The sequence below is a fragment of the Haliaeetus albicilla genome, chromosome 10 (genome assembly GCF_947461875.1).
Source record: "Haliaeetus albicilla chromosome 10, bHalAlb1.1, whole genome shotgun sequence".
Classification (NCBI taxonomy): Eukaryota; Metazoa; Chordata; class Aves; order Accipitriformes; family Accipitridae; genus Haliaeetus; species Haliaeetus albicilla.
The window spans coordinates 16790389-16810747 of record NC_091492.1 but is presented as its reverse complement, the minus strand read 5'-3'; the positions used below and the strand labels follow the sequence as shown (position 1 = coordinate 16810747).

Genomic DNA, 20359 nt, shown 5'->3' with positions numbered 1-20359 from the left:
CATGGACATACCCATTTGTTATTGTTATTGCTTGTTATTGCTGTGTATTTCCTTTCCTTCTCTAGTTCCTTGAAGCAAGGGGCTGTCGTGGTTTAACCCCAGACGGCAACTAAGCACCACGCAGCCGCTCACTCACTTCCCCCCCCATCCAGTGGGATGGGGGAGAAAATCAGGAAAAGAAGTAAAACTCCTGGGTTGAGATAAGAACGGTTTAATAGAACAGAAAAGAAGAAACTAATAATGATAATGATAACACTAATAAAATGACAACAGTAGTAATAAAAGGATTGGAATGTACAAATGATGCGCAGGGCAATTGCTCACCACCCGCCAGTCCCCGAGCGGCCAATCCCTGCCCCCCACTTCCCAGTTCCTAAACTAGATGGGACGTCCCATGGTATGGAATACACTGTTGGCCAGTTTGGGTCAGCTGCCCTGGCTGGGCATGAGAAGCTGAAAAATCCTTGACTATAGTCTAAACACTACTGAGCAACAACTGAAAACATCACTGTTATCAACATTCTTCACATACTGAACTCAAAACACAGCACTGTACCAGCTACTAGGAAGACAGTTAACTCTATCCCAGCTGAAACCAGGACAGGGGCTATGGAAAAAGTATAATGAAATGCAGAAAACAGACATAAGTGAAAGTAAAAAGAAATCTTAATTTCAGATGAACAGGAATAAATATCCTGCTCAAGTTTACAAACAATATTTTATGGAAGCTTTCTACTATGAGGATCTTTTCCCATGCTTACTGACTACTTATTTCTGACAAACCATACTGCATCTGTCATCCCACATAACATTTTGATTTGGTGAAGCAGAAAATCGTGTCAGTGTAAGAGAGCAACAGAAAATGGAAACTTTAGTAATTTGTAAGAGCCATTTCTTTAAATAATAGAAATGGACAGTTCCAGTAAGCAATAAACAATGTATGAAAACCAAATTGTGCCAGCATTGCAACGTGCAATTCTGAAGAAAAACCTGGAGTCTTTTTATCATTTTAGAAAGATAATGCACTTCAATGAAGTAGGAACTGTATCCCTTTCAGTTATTAAAATACCCTGAAAGAAAAAAACACCTTAGTTAAACATCATCCTAAGAATTATAGTTCACAATCAATAAAATAAACAAGCACAATTTGAAAAGACTTCATTTCAAATGGTAGCAGATACAAAAGTAAAATAAATACACACACATATACGCCTACAGTTTAGATCGTATTGGATACGTGAAGAAAGATCTGCAGTACCTTAACAGGATTTGTTCTTCTAAAGATGACAGAAAAGGGTAGCATATAAGTTAAGAATATATTGTCATGTAAATTTTCCAGTTAGTAATCTGCGATGCCACAGCTTGCATTCAGTTACAGGAGAATCTCAATGATTACTTATCAATTTAACTTCAGTAAATAAAAAGAAAATACTCTTTTCTCCCTGTGCCTCCTCTTGCTACCCTATTCCTCCAGATCTTTTCTCTGATGGCATTCAAATACCGCAAAATCTATTGCTATTTCTCCTACTCAGTTTGATCCCAGCTTCGGAAGCTATCAGAAAGCAATGGAATCCAGTAGTACTATAATTATTTTCATCACCTGTTTTTAAAGAAAAAGAGTATTTAACAAAACTCTTTCCCCTAAGGAAAAGTAGTAACAGCAACAGAGGACCTGAAATTTAAGCAAAGTAGCATCTTTCAGTCACTGGGAATTCACGCATTTCTCTGCTGACTTACTGAGCCTCCTAGTGAGGCACTCATACCATACAGCCATTCATAGCATGCTTCTCGTCTGCACAGATGTTACATGTGGGTGTCAATGTCATCATCACGCTTTGACACCACTGCTGCAGCAGCTCACAGGAACTATGGGGTTTAAAGTGTTTCCATCTGCAAAGTAATTAACATCTGAGGGACAGAATCTGGACAGCTTCAGACCTCACTGCGATGAAGTCTGGTAGACTGTCAATCTGGTTTCAAGTTAAAAAATATTTTTCTTCATTTTCATTTGATACACATAAATGGGCTTTAATGTTTGTTGATGATTAACAAAAAAAGTCTGATATCAGTATGGGATTGAAATAGTAGTGTTTTATATGGGAACTGATGAAGAACACAACATGATCTTCCCCACCCCAAAGAAAACATGATTAAAAGACCATTAGTTTTTATAAGTCTACTCAGATATTAAAATAGAGTTCCATCCAAGTTCTGTTTAGTTCCCTCCCCTTACTTTTCCCAGACACTGGGGAAAAAGATAGATAGTCTTGTTCTTCATAGTTCCATTTTATGTTCTCAGCTTTCAAAGGCTGATACACTTGCTTAACTCTCCTTTTTGCAGGCCATTCCACAAAGTTCATCAATTCCCAATACACTGCAAACAAGTAACTCTGACATTACAGGGATCGTGACCTTTCCTATTTCACTTTTAGAAATGATTCATTTTAATTTCAATAAGTATGTATGGAAACAATGTTAACAGAGAAGTATGTTCAAGAGCTTAAAAAAAAGTAATTTTTAATTTTTATTAAAAATATTATTTATCATATCTATTTTTTTAACAAGTATACCCTGCTTGCAGGTCTACTGCTGCAAGATTACATAATCTTCACATGTTTACTAGTAAAAAATTCAGTGTGAAAACATGTTAACAGCTGCATTTAGATTATATAATGATAACTTTATATGGTGCATGGTCAGTCTTTCAAACTACTAGTCATCCACAGAGATGTTATTAAGCCACTGAATACAGTACCAAAAGGTTTTCCATTATGAAAAAGTTCATTAGCACTATATAAAATGTCTTCCCTTAAAAACTATCTACCACCACTTTCCCCTGCCAAACAAAATATACAGCTCTAAAAACCAAATCCCCTTCTTGTAGAATAAAAATTATAAATTAGTATTTTAAGAGCACAGAAAATCTTGCTAAAATGTATGTTAAGTTCTGGCAATATATCAGAAATGTATGTACATAAACCACCTATTTTACAATAATTTTTTTTTTGCAGCCATTTCCCATGGAATTGATTATTCTGCAAGTAAAGTATACTTGCTGAACAAACAGGACACACATATTGGACTAAGACCAGGATAAACTATTAGACCTCAGTATGAATTAATTTGGGATCCAAACAAATTACACTTAGCAACAAGTCATCACTACACTGCACAACATACCAGCAACCATAAAACTTTGTGCATACCAGAGTACTGGACCATCACTATGGATGTTTAAGTGTCAGAGCCTGTTCAATTGTCGTCTTCTACTCCACCTACTACCTGAATTATTTTCATGCTCAAAGGATTTTGGGAAGCAACAGGCAAAACACAGTTATGACTGCAACACTACACACTTCAGAAAAAAAGAAAAAAAAAATTAAAAAATGTCAGAGGTAGGCTGTAATAAGCTACCTAGCTTGAAAGCTTCCCTAACTTCCTTTTTTCCCTCTCTTGAGTCACTGTTATCACTAGAGACACAGAAACAGTTTGCTCTGAAACACGAGAACTTTGTTTCTACCCTGCAGTAGCCTTAGACGAACTATACAGAGATGTCTGAATCAGCTATCAGGTTTCAGCATGAACACACAAGCCTGTAGCTCTGATTCAGAGCATAAAATGAAGAGGCTAAAATAAATTGTACAGTTTCTTACAGAACTCTCACTTTAAATACCAAGTTTTCAATGGCTGAGATGCAAAGTCATGTTCTTCAACAGTCCAAAAATAATTTTCAAGGGAACGTTAAAACTAGGAGCAAATAAATTTTGTTGCAGCTCAATGTACACAAAACTACACGACTCCAATACAAGCCATGAGGAGAAAAAATAGAAACTGTTTCTTCAAAATAGCAGCTGAAATATTGTCTGATACAAGTAAGTTCATAGCGGTAATGTGACTTCTAAAAGAACATGCAGCTGAAAAACTCCACTAAATTTTGTTAGGTGTTACAAATTTAGTACAAATATTCTACTTTAGAGGAAGAACAAAAATCATTATCAACTATCAGAATACTCTGGCGCTACTAGATTTGGCAAGTATACAACGACACACCATCATCACTGTTCTGCAGACAACCCTTCTGTCAACGTGATATGCAAGCCCTCTCAATAAAATGAAATGCATATGTTCAGATTTTTAAATGAAAACCAAACCATATTTAACTCTGTTCATTAACGGAGCATTTAATAGCAAGAGCGATGTATCTGTTTATTGCCTAGCAAGGTAAGATGCGACATATAATGTACCTGCACGTCACAAGGCTCGGTGCAAGGCTAAGTTTTTGAGAATAATTATCACAACACCCCCCCCCCCCCAGTTCTGATCATTTTCTCTACCTCGTTGGGCGGTTATCAGCAGGGCAGGGAAGAAAAGCCCCGAAGCACTTGCTAAGCGGGAGCAAGGGACTGCCCGGGGCTTAGCGCTGAACTACGGGACAGCCGCGGCAGGGCCCCAGCCCGCCGCCCCCGCGCAGCCCTGGCGGGAGCCACCGCCGCCCCCGGCCCGGCCCGGCCCCACCGCCGGGCCTCGCCCCGCCGCCCGCCGGGCGGCCACCGCGGCCCGGCCCCACCGCCCCACCGCCGCAGGGGCGGCCTGGCCCGCAGCGATCGCCGCGCCTCCAGCGCGGGGCCGACGGCAACGGCCGGGGAGAGCGGCTTGGGGCGCCGGGGCCGGGCCGCGCCGCGCAGCCGCCTCATCCCTACCTGACGGCGCCGAGCGGCGTCCCACGGCAGCGCCCGCCCGCCCGCTCACCTCTTCATCTCCAGCCCCGGCGCCCCGCCCGCCCGCGGGACCTTCCCGGCGCCGGCTCACAGCCCCGCGGAGCCCGGCGCGGCGGCCCGGCCGGCTCCCCGCTCCCCCATCATCGTCGTCGTCGTCGCCGTCCGACCGGCGAAACGCTCCCTGCTGCCCCGGCGGACCCGCCCTCTCGTCCCCCGGCCTCTCTGGCAGCCAATCACAGCGCGCCGGCGCCACCGCTTCGTCGCGCTATTGGCAGAGAGCGCCGCCAGGTGACGAGGTGATTCGGGGGTTTCCACTCCATCAAGATTGTGTGAGCCGCAGAGGAGGGGGCGGGGAGGTCGGGAAGGCGCCGTTGGCGGAACGCTCTCCCTTGAGGGCGCTGATTGGCCGTCCCGAGCGCGAAGGCGGGACGTCGGGAGCCTCGGCGGGGCTGCTTTGATGGCGCGTGCGCGTGCCCCCATCGGCGGCGGAGGCGGCAGGGCCAGCGGGCTCGGGCGGGAGCGGGAGCGGGAGCGGCCGCGGCCGCAGGCGCCGCGTCGCCGTCCCCCAGGGCCCGATCCTGCCGAGGGGCCCAGCTGCCCGAGGGCCGGGCCGGTTGTCGCCAGCCCCCTCCGGCAAAGGGCGCACGCCTGCGTCCAGCGCCGTGGCCCGAGCGGGCGTGGCTCGCCCCCCCCCCCCCCCCCCGGCGGGCGGCAGTGCCGCCCGTTGGCGCGGGGCGCCTCGGCGGCGGCGTAGCGCCCGGGGTCTGGCTCGGCCGCGCGGCGCGGGGCGGGGCGCGGCGGGCGAGCGAGCGGCAGACGTGGGGACGGGGAAAGGCGGGCCGGCTGCGGCGCGCTCAGCAGGCTGGGCCGCGGGCAGAGGCCGCTCCGAGTGAAGCTGCGTTTGCCGGGCCCGCGCTGTTGGCTCGAGAGGGCGGCGGTCGCGGGGCGGGCGGGCGGCGTGCTGTGCCCTGCGTGCCGGGCACGGGCGGGCGTCCCCCGTGCAGCGGGCGGCTGTAGGGTTACCTACAGACTGCTCGTGACTGTCAGGCTTGATCTGGCTTCCGTACGCAGTTTCGAAACACTTTTACTCTCGAGAAATGCAAGTAACGCTGCTGAACGTTTGATTTGGTAAAAGCCACGTGTAGCTCCTCTTTAACCGACCTACTTCCGAACGCGACTGCTACCTGAATGCTGCTCTATTTTATCCACTTAGCATCAGTGCTTTTTATATGGAGTGAGCTCTTCTTAAATAATGAACGAGAGAATGAGCTCCAGAATAGAAAAGGGTTGCTCAGCAGGGTGGTTATGTTGAAAGGCTCTATTCACGCATTCAGCGTTTCCAGAAGATGACATTCATTTTTAGAGAAGTTTTTTTTAGTCACATAGTATTCTAAACTGGTGCCTTAAATTTAATTTTAAAAACACTCCGGAAGTTTTGTACTGCTAGAAATGGACTTCCTACAAAGATGCATCTTCGAAAATAATAGGTCACACACCTCAGGTGGTTACAACGGTGTTGACGTACAAATAAACGCTTTCTTAGTTTCTTAGCATCTTTAACATTCCTTTAATACATGTCTTTATGTAATTTAGTAACATGTGCAGTTCAACCTTAGCTAAAGTAAAGGCTGCTCCAGTCAATCCTGTTCCCTATGGATCTCCAGAATCTGGAGACGGTCAGTAAGCCGATCCAATGCAGCCCCAGATCCGGGCTGGAGTGCCGGCTTCCGGGCCCTGAAGCAGTGTGTGTCGCTGCCGTGGCTTTTGGTAGGAAGATGGGACGGCACGACACAGGCTTTTGCTGGCGTGCGTATGTGCAGCTGGAAAGGACACAGTCTGAGTGTCAGAAACCAGCAGGAGTTTCCTGGAAGCTCCTGAGGAAACAATGAGATTCCATCTACTACGGAATGAATGCTCACATTAACCATTTTATTTAATCACTTAAGAGCAAAATGGTACTTTGAAGTCATACTTAATTTTTAAAGAATAAAGAGTAGTGAAAAGATACAAAGATGTATGCATTACATGTCTTCATTTTGCAGAAGGGCACGCAGTAAACCCGAGTTATGCTCTGCTAATCCTCAAGGTGGCTATCTATACACAGCAGCTGCATTTTCCTCCATTTGTAGGGCTGCCTTTTATGCTACTACAAAATGCATTAGCATGTCTGCTATAAATCCTGTTATCCAAATTTCATAATGTTTACATTTTGGATATAAATAAATTACACGTGCAACGTGACTGTAAGTATTAGCCTAAGTACACCGTAATTATGTTTGAGAAGAAAACGGGACAGACACATTATAAGACTAAAATACCAAAATACTAGATAGGAATGACTACGTGTGGTATACCTAACAACTCAAAAACAAATGTTTAAAAATATTTCTCTAGTCCATGTAATTATGTACTTAACCCTCTATGAGTTCAGCAGGAAAAATGACTGATGTAGACCATTTAGAAAGTCTGTCATTCTACAGACAGAATAATGCTTGTGAAATTTAACCCAAGTTAATATCCTATTGACCCACTGGGCTTGCCTTACAGCTCTGTGTCACTGAGACCGCAGATGAAAGGCAGGCCAAGACTGTTGTTTACTCTAAAGCTCCTTCATACTCCTTTAGAAGTATAAAGGAGCTGTAAAGTGATAACAGGGCTTTGGCAGTGTAAAATGGGCCTGTGACGTTTCTTTCATGTGGAAAAGCCTGTCAGTAACACCAGCATGAGATATTTGCCATTAAACAGTGAATTATTTCTTTAAACCACACTCTTGTTAAGAGAGACATGTTTTGTAATAATGAAGTATGGTAAACAAATTCCACTTTTAAATGACACAACATCATACAATTAAACATTACATAAATAGCATGGAACAGAATTTTGTGCTGTGCCAGGATAGGAGTATGGTATTCATCACAGCATCACCCCAAAAGTGCAGAATATTCATGCAGAACAGCTGAATTTTTCTGCTACTTCAGACGTGGAAATGGTAGGTATTTATCCGGCTGCACTAAAAAAAAGAGAGGAAAGGTTCTTGTAGAAGCATCAAAGACAACATTACAGCACTTCCTAAATATTAGTTATGTGATAAAAGGGGACTTGGATAAATATGTTAGGTATTCCTGCCTCCTCTTGTTTTTTCTCATTATCTACAGTTTTCATGAATGATTTGGTAAAATAAATAAGGCTTAGTTACATAGTTTGGGGCCTGAGAGGGAAAAGCAGGACAGACTGTATGAGGCTGCCTAAAGCTGTATTTCTCAGGACAGGAGCTGAAGAGTATTTTGTAAGAGGGGTATTACAGCCACATTCTTTAACAAGAGTAAGCCCTTGCTGTGCCTATAATAAAATGCGCCTATAATAAAATGCCAATAAAATCTGGCAGTGAACTGCAGTTTGTATATAACATTAGTTTAACCCACAATTTTTCAAGCTGCTACCAGCTTTGTGTTCTATGGTTAAATATTGTGTCTGTCTGGGTTTATGTAATCTGATTGGGAAAATGTGAACTGCCCAAATCCGGGTATAAATCAAGGCAGGATGTTTTATAGTATTGCAGCAGTCCCTTCTGGTTCTTTAACCATCAAAAGCACAAACATGGTCCTTCCATACAGGCATCCTTAACACGGCATCCATCGCAAGGCTAGCTCATCTGGTGGCTGGTTACCAAGTTTTAGACATAAACTCTCAGGTTAGTCTTCCTAAAATGAGTCCTTTCATCTTAAATCAGTATGGAGGACCTAACTCCTATGACAACCAGCTTTATGCACTGCAGTGTTACGATTTTAACCTTGCCTTGCTCCTATGTTATTGTAGAGCACTTTTTCCATATCCCTTGGTAGATGCATTTTAACACTGTGCTCTGTGTGTATGCCAGACAGAGTCAGTGCTTTCACAGAATACAAACTCTGAGTGGGCTAGTGCATGAGGATCCCTTTTCCATCACTGACTATGACAGAACATGCTTTTCCATTAAAATTTACCACAGTTGTATGAACAGTCAGATAAATTGATGGTGTAAGTGCACTTGCCCATCTCTCAGAATGCTGCCATTGTGAAAATTCCTTTTTCCACTGCTTAACCCTTTACACAGTATTTGGCTGTTGGAGGTGGAACTGAGAATATGAAAAGAAAGGTACTAGTTATGCATTCTGCTACCAACCACCACTGTATACTGTAGACTTTTTTCGAATGTGCTAATCAAGTAGACATTTAGGAAAGGAAAATGCTGCCAGACTAACCACACTGGGTTCCAGGGAAGGGCCAGGGGCTGTCTGGACCAAACCTGAGCTCATGGGAGTAGGATGAAGAGGAGCAGCCTGCCAAACCTGCTGTGGATGTTACAGCTCCTGGGCATGAGGAACCCATTCTGTGACTGAGGCAGACAGAATTCTTGCAGAACACTCTTGATTTGTAAATTATTTCATATCTGTCAGCCATGCTCATAATAAGAGATTTTGCTTTTTTATAATCATCTGGGTTAATTTGACTAGGACTTAGCTTATTCTGAAATAATTGAAAGTAGAGGTTATACTTAATATACTGAAAAATATACTTCCCTCCTTTCTTTTAGCTTTATCAAGAGCAGGAGAATAGCACTAATCATCACAGAATAATACATTGCTTTTTGGCAACACATAAATTAACAGATTCAGAATTCAAAGCTTAGATACATCTGTGAAGTGTCAGCGTGAGTGAAATACACTGAAAGCCCCCTTACTTGTTGCTCACAATTGTAACCAAACCCATAAATCTAACTTTAAAGGAATGAGACTTGAGCCAGAAACCCGTGCCTTGTCTACACTTAAAAGGGTTGGCTGGTATAGCTACACCTTAGAGCTGTATTGGCAAGCACAGATTTCTTTTCTGGTGTAACTTAAATCACTTTCCACATGGAACACGCTAAACTGGCTAAAGGATGCTGCCAATATAACGGCATCTACACTAGGGCTTTGCCAGTATGGCTGTAGCTGCATGGGAGTGATTTTTCATCATTCTGACAGCTATTTTGGCAAAATTTCTACATTTAGACTGAGTCCAAGTTAAAGTTGGCATTGTTTTATGTTGCAAATAAAGCAGAAGAGAAGCATTGCCAGTTTATGGCCCTGGTTTTACATTATTTTAAATTATTTGTTCTAAAGGAATGCGTGGGGCAGGACCCACGTGGTCCTTTGGATGTTTGCCTCCCACATTTGTGCTGCATTAAAATCGCTTGGTTTTTCAGCGAGTGAGCACTGGCAATAGGGAAACTTACATTACCAAAAAAAAAAGATAGCGTCCATATTATTTACCCCAGAAATAGCTATCCTGATGCTTTAAAGCAAATTTCCAAAGTGAAGTGAACTGCAAAAGGAAGCATCTGGGCCAAAGAACATGTGGGTTAAAGCGTCATTCTCCTTCACTTTGTCCTCAGTGCAACAAAGAATTCAAGGACAGGATTAATTTTAGGCACATGCATAAGCCCATTTCAAGTTTAGTAGTCATGTCAGATACGATAATGCTCCTTTTTGAACTTTAATTAAGCAGATACTTGAAATTAATCATATGTTTAAGCACTATGTGAAATCGGGATTTCTGTCAGAAGTACAAGTTTACATAGAGTGAGGCTATTTATTGTGGTACCATCTGCATTTTCTTTTCTGAACTGGATGTTAAGTCTGTATTTTAAAGATGTCCCAAGGGGCGTGTTTTTCCACATAAGTACATTTTTACATATTTGGCTCTGTTTTCCTAATCTCTCTTTTGCTAAGTGTGTTTTTTTTTGTTTCAGAAATCCACACAGAGAAGTTTGCATTGATTTTGTAATTGTATTTACCGTTGAACTCTTTCCTCTGCCAGACTGTGATTGCACGTGTAATCCTGACACTCGGGTTTGCAAACCTGCCCTTGCTGCTGGAGCTGCACTGCGGACAGCAGGCCGTACCTCGCCCGCAGACAGCACAAGGGCTGTTCGAGGCAGATAGGAAATTTCATGCGTAATCAGTCAGCACTGAACCAGTGAGCCAATTGGAGGAGGAAGTCTGATATAATCAAGGCTTCTTCCTTCCTTTTTGTAAAACACAGAATGTGCCTGTTAGAAGAAAACACAGACATATTTTTCTGCGTTTTGAAAATGCGAGGAAGGCTTTTCATGACTTCGTACAGGCTACACGTGCACCACAACTAAAAGCTCTTCAGCAGTTTCCAGGCAAGTATTCTGTGCACTTCGGTTTCTAGAGTTACTCACAACTCAGTGAAGCAGTTGGAGGGGCATTTACCCTGAAATGGAGAAGGATCAGTGTCTGTTCAAAGTAAAATTTTGTAATTTGTTGCAGAGTTTTTGTATTGTTTGGGATTTTTTTAATATGTAAAAATAAATAGTAGTTTAGTTAAAAGAGCTTACAATGATTTTTAGCTGTGAAAATGAAACTGCATATATGAAGTACAGATAGTTTTCAAGTCAGATATATTCCAGGCAGAAGACTTGTATATCATAACGTTCACTTCTGCATTCTTCTGTTTACAAGTGTGTTGTGTTTCTCTGGTAAATCATGTTTTAAAGTGGTAGTTTTTTATACATACATATTTTATGCATATAAAGTTACACATATATAAAAAGATTTAGGTCTTGAATATAAATACAGTTTTGCTGATAAGGTTGTACCAACTCACAACCAAGAAAAAAGTTGTCATTTGAATTTGTTCGGCCATTTTCAGATTCCTCATTTAATCTACTGTATTTGAGATTATCTTTACATTAAAAACAAATATTTGCAAGTTTATGCTCTTGGGATAAACTGTCATGATTTTCAAAAGACTGAGCAGTTAGACAAGAAGTAAGTGGCTATTCATAATGTTCAAAAAGCAGATCTTAAGGAGGACTAGAAGAACAGTGAGAACTTTCACGTCCTTGTCCAAAGTCCAAAAAGAAGGGCTTCTATGATGCTCTTATTAAGGAGGATGACAACAGGTATGTACTTGCTTATCAAAGCCAGGCAAAGGAAGGGTTTCTGTTACAGGAACGTGGTTTGCACTTCCATTTCTTCTAATGGGGAAAGTAATTGCTTTTCTTTTTACAGCCTTGCAGTTTGCCAGTTATCAATAGGTCCGCTGCAGGAGTTTCCTCACCTCTGTATCCAGCATTGCATAACTGTGTGGTAGACAAGTGGAAGCAAAATGATATCTAGTAACATCCGTGTCCTAAAACCTCTCATTACTTAATAACCACTGCTTGGGCATTATTTTTACATTTGGAGTGGGGAGACTTGGGTTTTTTTAAGAGTAGGTTGTTATTCTATTTGACTTTCACCTGTTGGCTGAATTGTGAGCAACACTTCTCTCATGCTAACTAACAGAACGCAGCACCCCAGCAAAGTTGTTAGGATGCTCTTAGAATTTTTTCAACTGCTAGTATAACACAATGATGTAACAGGTAGGTTGTTTTTAAAATAAAAAAAAACATCCTGGGGAGACATTTATGTGACAGAATGGCCAATCTGATCTATGGAATAGGAGTATATTGTGTTAGGCATTTTATCAGTATGTGGTAAAATAGTAGTCCTAGCAGAACAGGCATACAGATCTACTACAAGCACAGTATACAGATTAAAAGGACAAGTAAAGGGAGAATGCATCTGTATAATAATTAGAAAACTCAGTTCTCCTTCCACCTAGCCATTGTCAGATTCAGTTGTTTTCTCACAGTACAGAGACAAGTCTCTGGAGAGCACCTGAAACTGTGAAATAAGACAAAAATATTATACTATTTTAGATATCACCCTATTTTGCCCTACAGATTGTGATTAAGAACAGATGGCAAGTTTGGGAGTCTTAAGAACAGTAAATTCTAGCAGTGGAAGAGAGCCAGGCTGCTAGTTATACTAATTATCTCCAAGATTTTAGTTCATCTGAACTCATACTTGCAAGCTTGAGGGCAAAATAGAAGGAGAAAAAATCTGCCCCCACTGAAGTTTATGACAAAATTCTCGTAGATAAGAATGGAGTTCCCCAACTAATCATATTCAACATAACCTCTTACAGTTTTCAGGTTTGATTTTAATCTGCCAAAAAAGATATCCAAACACTTTTAGTGGCAATCGCAATAGGAATGGTTCTTCACTAGTAGCTATGTAGATATTTCTATTTATTACTTTAGTTTTTATGAAACTACAGTTGCCCTCATACAAGTTGACAGAGAACAATGAGTAAGTCAATAAAAAAGATTACCAGACTGGATCCTCTAAAGACATGCTACTAAGAAATGTCGTATTTTTTGTAATCTTTCAGGGATAGCTTGCAATGGACCAAGACTCGCACTGCACAGCAGAAAGGGAACTGTTGGAAGCTGTAAGCAGGATTACTACATTTTCTACTGCAAGTCCATCTGATGAAGAACTAAATCAACCCAAAGCTGAAATTTCATGTCAAGTGAGAAAAGAAAACCCAGAAAAAGATGACCTGCAAGGTTGATGCTATCCTTTAATTTTATTTTTCATGCAGCTATTTATGCCATTGATCTTTTATATTAAAAATTCAGCTTTATTTATTGTAGCAGTAGCCCAGTTTTACACTGCTATACTCCACTGAAAATAAGCCTTGATTAAACTTGTAGTAATCATGTAGCAATAGTGAAACAGATGCACATCCTGGTGTGTATACATACACACAGAGTTTTTCTTTTAAATGCCTTGCACCTAAAATGTACTCCAGATTTAATTTACACACCAGAGACCAAAACAGATGGCCTGTCTCAGGAGTGCACTTTCTGTAGATCTCAAAATCTGAACTTCTTGGCATTATCAGCAAGGACACCGAGATTGAAGCTGATCTCAAGCAGTAGTCTTTCATATGCCTTATGAAGAGGCAGCATTGAACTTTTACTATGCCTAAGATGGCTGTCATCTGTTATTAAATAAAATGTTATATATAATCCAAAATATATATAATCTCATCAAGATTTTCAGCCTGCAAAGATATCATAAACACCACCTCTCTTAGGAAATACATGCTTTGTAGAGAATGAGCCAAACCCCGAAGGCCTTGATAATGGAAACTGTATGGCCAAATGATGAAGAACATGTAAAAGTAGGGCCACTGAAGGAGTACTCTGGTGCCTTTACAATTCTATTTCTGCATCAAGCTGTTATTTTCCCATTCATTTGTAGTCACTCGCCTCCATTGACTGAATGTTAGATACATTGCAGACTGACTTCAGCTGACTGCATTGACAGAGACTTTATTGATTGGAAATTGGGACTGGTGTGCCCACTGAAATACAAATATTCCATTTCTTTTATCCACCTTGCTAGCCTATATGCCACCAGATGAAAACTGTTGTCAGTAGATTTCAAAGACAGAGAAATCACCCTTTCAAAAAGCAACATCAAATTCCCCTGTAAGCAAACTCTTCAACCAGCTGTCCTACCTTTTTATTTATGCATATATATATATATATATGTTTGTGTGTGTATGTGTGTGTGTGTGACTGTGGGGGGAGAGAGAGAGGAAGGGAGGGAGGTATATAAAATATTTCTAGCTGGACTGTGGCATCAGTTCAGCTACAGAAGAAAAAGAGGATGTGAGAATTCCTCCTTCAGCTGAGCTGGTTATCTGAGTTTCTCCTTTAAGGTTAGGCTATTCAAGTTTTCTCAGCTTTCACAGGGTACTACATAAACCCAATATTTGAATAGGGTCAGTATTTGAATATATGTCTGAATTTGCAGCTGCATTGTATTGTCTCCTCCTTTTAGTAACAAAAGCTTGGAGAAGCATCTGATTCAGAAGACTGAGTCAGTGTTTCTTAAGGCTACTTCTGGGATGGTGAAGCATATCTCTTGCTTGGGCCGTGTCTGAGGTTACAACCTAGACATACAATACTTCTTGTCAGTATTTTTTCTATAACTTTGTATTCTGCAGCCACTTTGGTGTCTTTCAAAATTTAAGACCACAATACCTTTCCTCAAAGAATCTGGACCTGTCTTTATTAACAGTGAAACCACTTGTTTTATCAGTCTTTAGGTCTTGCTGTTACAGTAACAGAAATTCTAGGCTCTCTTTTCACAGTAAACACATAAGAGTTTTCTTTCCAAATGCAAAGGTCATAATCTGAAACGCTAAATATATTGGTTTTAGATTCCAACGCATCCCTAAGTCCCAACTCTTCGATGACCACTAAGGAGCTTCAGGAATACTGGAGGAATGAAAAACGCCAGTGCAGACAAGTCAAACTCCTTTTTGAAATCCCATCAACCAGAGTTGTAGAGCACCACTTATCAAAATATGTGGTAAGCTAAGAAATGAATATGTAAGAAGATCATTAATTTTTATTCATTCTGCAGGGGGTCTGCACAGCACACAGCATGCCTCACTACATGAAAGCCTTACCGAGGGCCAAGTTTTGCAAGCAGTGATCATACCGAGTAGAACCTGTTCTCACTGATCATATGGGCATAGCTGGTGGAATCTGCCCCTAAAAAAACCCTCTAACAATCAGTTCACAAAATCTGCAGCAGTGGAAAAGTGGTATCAAGTAAATTAGTAGCTTGGGTATCCTTAATACCCAGAGGCTTGTCAACATTAAGGAAATTCACACAAGTATAAAAATATCAATATAGTTACACTTCCATTGAGCTAACCTGCTGTAGCAGCTGCATTACATTTGTATAACTTCCACATCAGAGATTTATGTTAGCACAAGTGCAAATTCTTTGATGTTGACAAAGTCTAAGGCATCTTCCAGATAGATCGCTTGGGATTGTTCCCCTTCCCTACCTAGAGCTCCATTAGATGGCATATTTTTGTCATATTTTTAAGGTGAAACATGAATATGAGGGACAGGAACAGCAGAGGAGGTTGGATTTTCCTGTCTTTACTCACAGTACTGACACTTGGTTTTTATTTCTGATTCTGCTCCTGGCCTTTAGGAGGACTGATTTAGAGGAAGTCACTTTGAGTACTCATGTTAAATTCAGATAGGGATGTTTTCCTTGTTTGCAACAACCTCTGAGGTCTGTAGATCAAAAATGCTAAGAGTCATACTAGTGTTGCTAATACTGAGTGATGCAGCCTGGCAGAATTTGGAGCAGGTAAATATTCTGGAGACTGTCCTAAGATCTTATTGTATGCTATACACACCTACTTAGATGCTGCCATTCTTGCATACACTCAATAGTATGCAGCTTGTTGAATATTACAAATTATTTTAGTATAACTGTATGAGATCAGGAGTATCATTCAGCATATGTGCAAGTAGTTAAACTTAATCATTAAGTTACACGCCTGGGCAAAAAGATTTACATTACAACTAAATTGAGACAATTTGAATGATAGTCTAATTAAATGGTATTTCTTCCCTTTTTCATGCACATGCTACAAATAAAAAAAAAAGTACTTGTAAATTATTCACTTAGCTGCCCTTGATAAAATGATAGCTTAAAAAATTGCTCTTATGATTGGTTTGGATATGCATCAGGCATATATACACTTTTCAGCAGGGAGCAGGACAAAGTATAGGAAAATGTCACAGTGCTTACAAACGAAGAGAGATCAGAGAAGTCAGCTCAAATTTAGAAACCTTTCAAGGAGCGCCTGTAAAGATCATTTATGAAGATTAAAAGAGAGAATTTCTCTTTAAGGAAAAACAAGGAAGAGAATCAGACAGACACTAGTGCTAGTACTGGTTTGCACCCTTCAACAGCAGCAAAGAAAATAACTGGCATGAGTAAAACTGCTCCAGTTCCTGTATAATTCAATGGGAACAGGGTGAAGTTGAATGTGAACGCGGTCATCGTCCAAAAGCCAGCAAGGCCAACAGTCCATGTCCTTAGCTGGTGTACAGTGACATAGTTAAACTGGCCTCAGTGGAGCTCCACTGGTTTATGCACATTAGGGATTTGGCCCTCCTCAACATCATTGTGCTTGGATCAAGACCAGAAGAGAATCTATTTGTACAACACAGAACACACAATTTTATTTTGCAGCTATTTTTCTAGGCTCACATTTCTTATAGCCATTTTGAGGCTAGTGAAGAGCTGAGGAGGACATACTCTTGAGTACTGTTAATGTGGGACAGCATTGCTGCTAGCTGTTAGTGAAGGATTTTGGATAGCAAACAGATTGTTGTAGAAATGTCACATTTTTTTGCATTATTTATATGCCAAGTAAGTTTGAGTAACAGAACAATGATTTAGGGGGGAAAAAAGGCTTTGGAGTTGCTCCATCTTATTTTTGCACACACCAAACTTTACTGCCAAATACTTCCTCTTCTTTCACAGCATTAATAACACCCCCAAATCCCTGGAAATGTCTGATACAAACAACATTTCTAAGTATTAACAACCAATGTAAAATAGATTACATTCCATATTAAGTCTGGGAAATCCATTCAGTTCACTGAAGATGATTGATTGCGGCAGCCATGGCTGTTATAAACAAAGTACAGCCACAGAAATGCTTTATAAGTGATTTTACGTGCTTCAGTCTGCTGCTAGTTCACCATTCCCAGCACCTTGCAGGATGAGATCTGTTAGTGCATTGTTTATCTACAACTTATTTACATGCTAAGGCTAAGTCTGGTGACAAAAGTACAAAACAGCAGGAGGTGCAAATTATTAATTTGATGGCTGCAGACTTCAAAGATCAGGCCTACACTGAGCACGCACCATAATCCCAGACAGCAACTAATTTAGCAGCACTGCTATCAGCCATAGGAGTATACAAGATTACACACATAAAACTGGTGCAGGAAGGTTTCAGCTGGTGGAATATACAAGCACAAAGTTTTTTCAAAGCAATAACAGACAAAATCTGACTGCACTGGGGCTAGAATGGTCCTTCTTATGCTTATTTTTCTGTTTTATTGTGTTTAGATGTATAAAATCATCATTTTGCAAACAGGGAGTTTTGACAGCAACAAGTCTGTAATTGAACGGCGTTATTCAGATTTTGAAAAACTGCACAGAAATCTGCTGGAGGAGTTTAGTGAAGAAATGGAAGATGTGACCTTTCCCAAAAAAACTCTAACAGGGAACTTCACAGAAGAAATAATCAATGAGAGAAAATTAGCCTTCAAGGACTACCTGAGACTTCTATATTCTATGAAATATATCCGAAGATCAAAAAAATTTATTGACTTTTTAACAAGGCCGGAGCTTCAGGAAGCATATGGCTGCCTGCGGGGTGGCCAATACACCAAAGCTTTGGAAATCCTTTTAGAAGTCATTGGTCTGCAGGAAAGGCTGACGAGAGGCAACCCTGTCTCAATTGTCCCTACTCTCTGTGCTATCGTGGTGTGCCACAAGGACCTGGAAAACCCTGCAAGTGCTTTTGAATATGGAGAAAAAGCTCTATCATGCCTTTGTGTGCATACCAGCCACAGGTATTATACTCCATTGCTAGAAACAATGATCAGTTTGGCATATGAACTTGGCAAGGATTTTCTGTCTTTGCAAGAAAAACTGGAAGAATGGAAGGCAAAAAAAGATCCTGTACGGGTTTTTACCTTGAAAGAACTTGCAGTTCGGGAGTATGTACAATGAACACAGGAAACAACTTCATTAAAGAGAAAAGCTGTCAGCTCCTTTTCCCAAAGACAAGCTCTTGAAAGAGTAAGAACTGGAAATTACCTATTTGGCTAACATAACTTTATATTAACAGAAAAAAATTAAGTATCTTCCATGTTCGAAAGGGACATTAACATTTATGTTGGAAAATATTATATTTGCTCTACAGATATGAGGAGCACCTAAGCTTATTAAGGTTTTTGGAAGGAAATTTGCAACAAAAAATTATTTATGATTTGCTTACTTTGAACATAGCCTATTTTGTGTGAAAAGTCAGAATAGGAAAATACAATGAATAAAGCACTTAAGAATCTGCAGAATCAGAGGCATTGCTGGTTCATGTGGGAACTACTTCCTTTCGAGAAGAGAAATATCTTCCCAGTCAATGCAATCTAAAGGATGCATCTTCAGTCACTGAATGTAGTTTTTTACTCCTCCAGCTGAAGCCTGGTCAAACAGTGCTTTGCCATTTCTGAGAATGACAGGATTGGTCCTGTTCCCGCTGAAGTCAACTGCTGTGGGCAGGAGGACCTGGGCAGAAGGTTTACAATCTGCTTTGGTAGGAGCAAAAAATACAAGTGATGATCATTCCATCAGAGATGAGGGAATATGCTTCATTTCCCTTTTGTAGCTGCTACAGTTTTATGACTTGCATTGAAGGCACATTCTTGTTTGGGGTGATCTTTAAGTACAGCTCTGACTGGGGTAGAAAATTCATACCATGTGCGCTATATACATAATGGAAAGGAACCACAGAAGGGTGCTGTTGGGGAGAACATCTGGTTAATATAATGATAGCATTTAATTCTGATTATCAAGCTGTGAGACACATGGTTAACAGACAGTCTGTGTTAAGCATGTGCTTCCCTGTTGCCTTTCAGAGGTTTATGTAAATTGGGCATTGCCTTAGTTTTACAGCCTGGTACACAACACAAATATCTTCTTGGTGGCACTGCAATATTATAGTTGATTCTTTCAGGGATCCAACCCACATATACAAATACTAAACTTTTCTTGGCCCTAACACTCCTGTGAAAGCTTCCTAAGAGCTGAAAAAGTCTCTATTTACCTGCTTCTGTAATTTCCCTCAACTCTATTCTCCCATACACTTATTTTAATAATCTGGTAAATTAATTCTCATAAATATTGTAATTAACATGTTATGCTAGCATTGGTCATTGTTCTCCGCTGAACATAGTCCACCAAGTACCTTCAGGCCTGTACTCCAGGTACAGATTCTACATGCACCATAATGACACTGTCTATAAATTAGGAATAACTGTATTAACTTACCTCCCAGACACATAAAAGAATAAGCTAATTGAAAGTGCACTGAACCTGAAAAACATCGCTGTGCATTGTTACAAGAAGGATGGCTTGGAAAAAATACAGAATAATAGGAGTGTCTAGGGTGTAAAGTTAATATTTTAAGTAGCTATTAACAGCTAGGCATTAAACACAAAATATGTGGATTTTTGTTATTTGACAATTATTATTTTTTCTAGTTATACCAGAAGTAAGAGAATTAAGAGTAATTAATTAAGAGAGTTAAGAACTAATCTTCCCACAACTTACCATATTGCAGGACAGTGAAAATGGATCAAAGGTAACACCTTCTTAGAGGATCATGTCTGAATCGGTAACAAAGTGGTGAAGAAGAAAGCATGTCTGGGGTCTGCATCACACTCAGGTGACTTGAACTTAACGCAGAAAGGAAGCGTGGCCATCACACTGCTATATCTCCACAGCAGTTTGTGGTGAAAGACCAAAAGGATAGGGAAAAATAATTTCCCCCCTTTGACCCCTCCCATCATTGTGTGCATTGTCCCAGGCACAGCTGCCTTGGATTCTCCTCAGGTTCCTATGGGACTGTACCTGAGTAGCTAATTGTGTCCACAGACCCCTCATCTTACAGCTGACTACAAGATTAGAGGGTCCACAAGTACTTGCTGTCCAGCAAGGATGAGTAGCAGAAAAGCAGCACATCGGAGAGATCTTACTTAACCTTTACTTGTAGTAATGCTACAACTTTCCGTTTCTGAAGGATTAACTAATCCAAAGCTAACCAATTTTTGTTGGCATGGCAGTGCACATTAGGAATAT

At 40.9% G+C, this 20359-nt stretch overlaps 2 protein-coding genes across 5 annotated transcripts in view; one reads left to right on the top strand and one right to left on the bottom strand.

Moving 5' to 3' along the window:
- CYLD (CYLD lysine 63 deubiquitinase) overlaps nucleotides 1-4934 on the bottom strand; it is a 30472-nt gene extending 25538 nt beyond the window's left edge. For 2 of the 4 annotated variants that reach the window (XM_009914510.2, XM_009914511.2), the window contains exon 1: nucleotides 12-82. The gene's annotated coding sequence lies outside the window, so the exon portion shown is untranslated. Of the gene's footprint in view, nucleotides 1-11; nucleotides 83-4700 lie in introns of those variants that run through there. The other 2 variants (XM_069793643.1, XM_069793641.1) reach the window with 2 other exon arrangements.
- A 758-nt stretch (nucleotides 4935-5692) lies between these two features.
- SNX20 (sorting nexin 20) lies at nucleotides 5693-18576 on the top strand. Its single transcript, XM_009912663.2, has 5 exons — nucleotides 5693-5817; nucleotides 10782-10905; nucleotides 12984-13161; nucleotides 14829-14980; nucleotides 17564-18576. The coding sequence occupies exons 3-5, from the start codon at nucleotides 12996-12998 to the stop codon at nucleotides 18230-18232; spliced, it is 987 nt and encodes a 328-aa protein (XP_009910965.1). The 5' UTR covers nucleotides 5693-5817; nucleotides 10782-10905; nucleotides 12984-12995; the 3' UTR covers nucleotides 18233-18576.
- Nucleotides 18577-20359: the final 1783 nt, after the last annotated feature.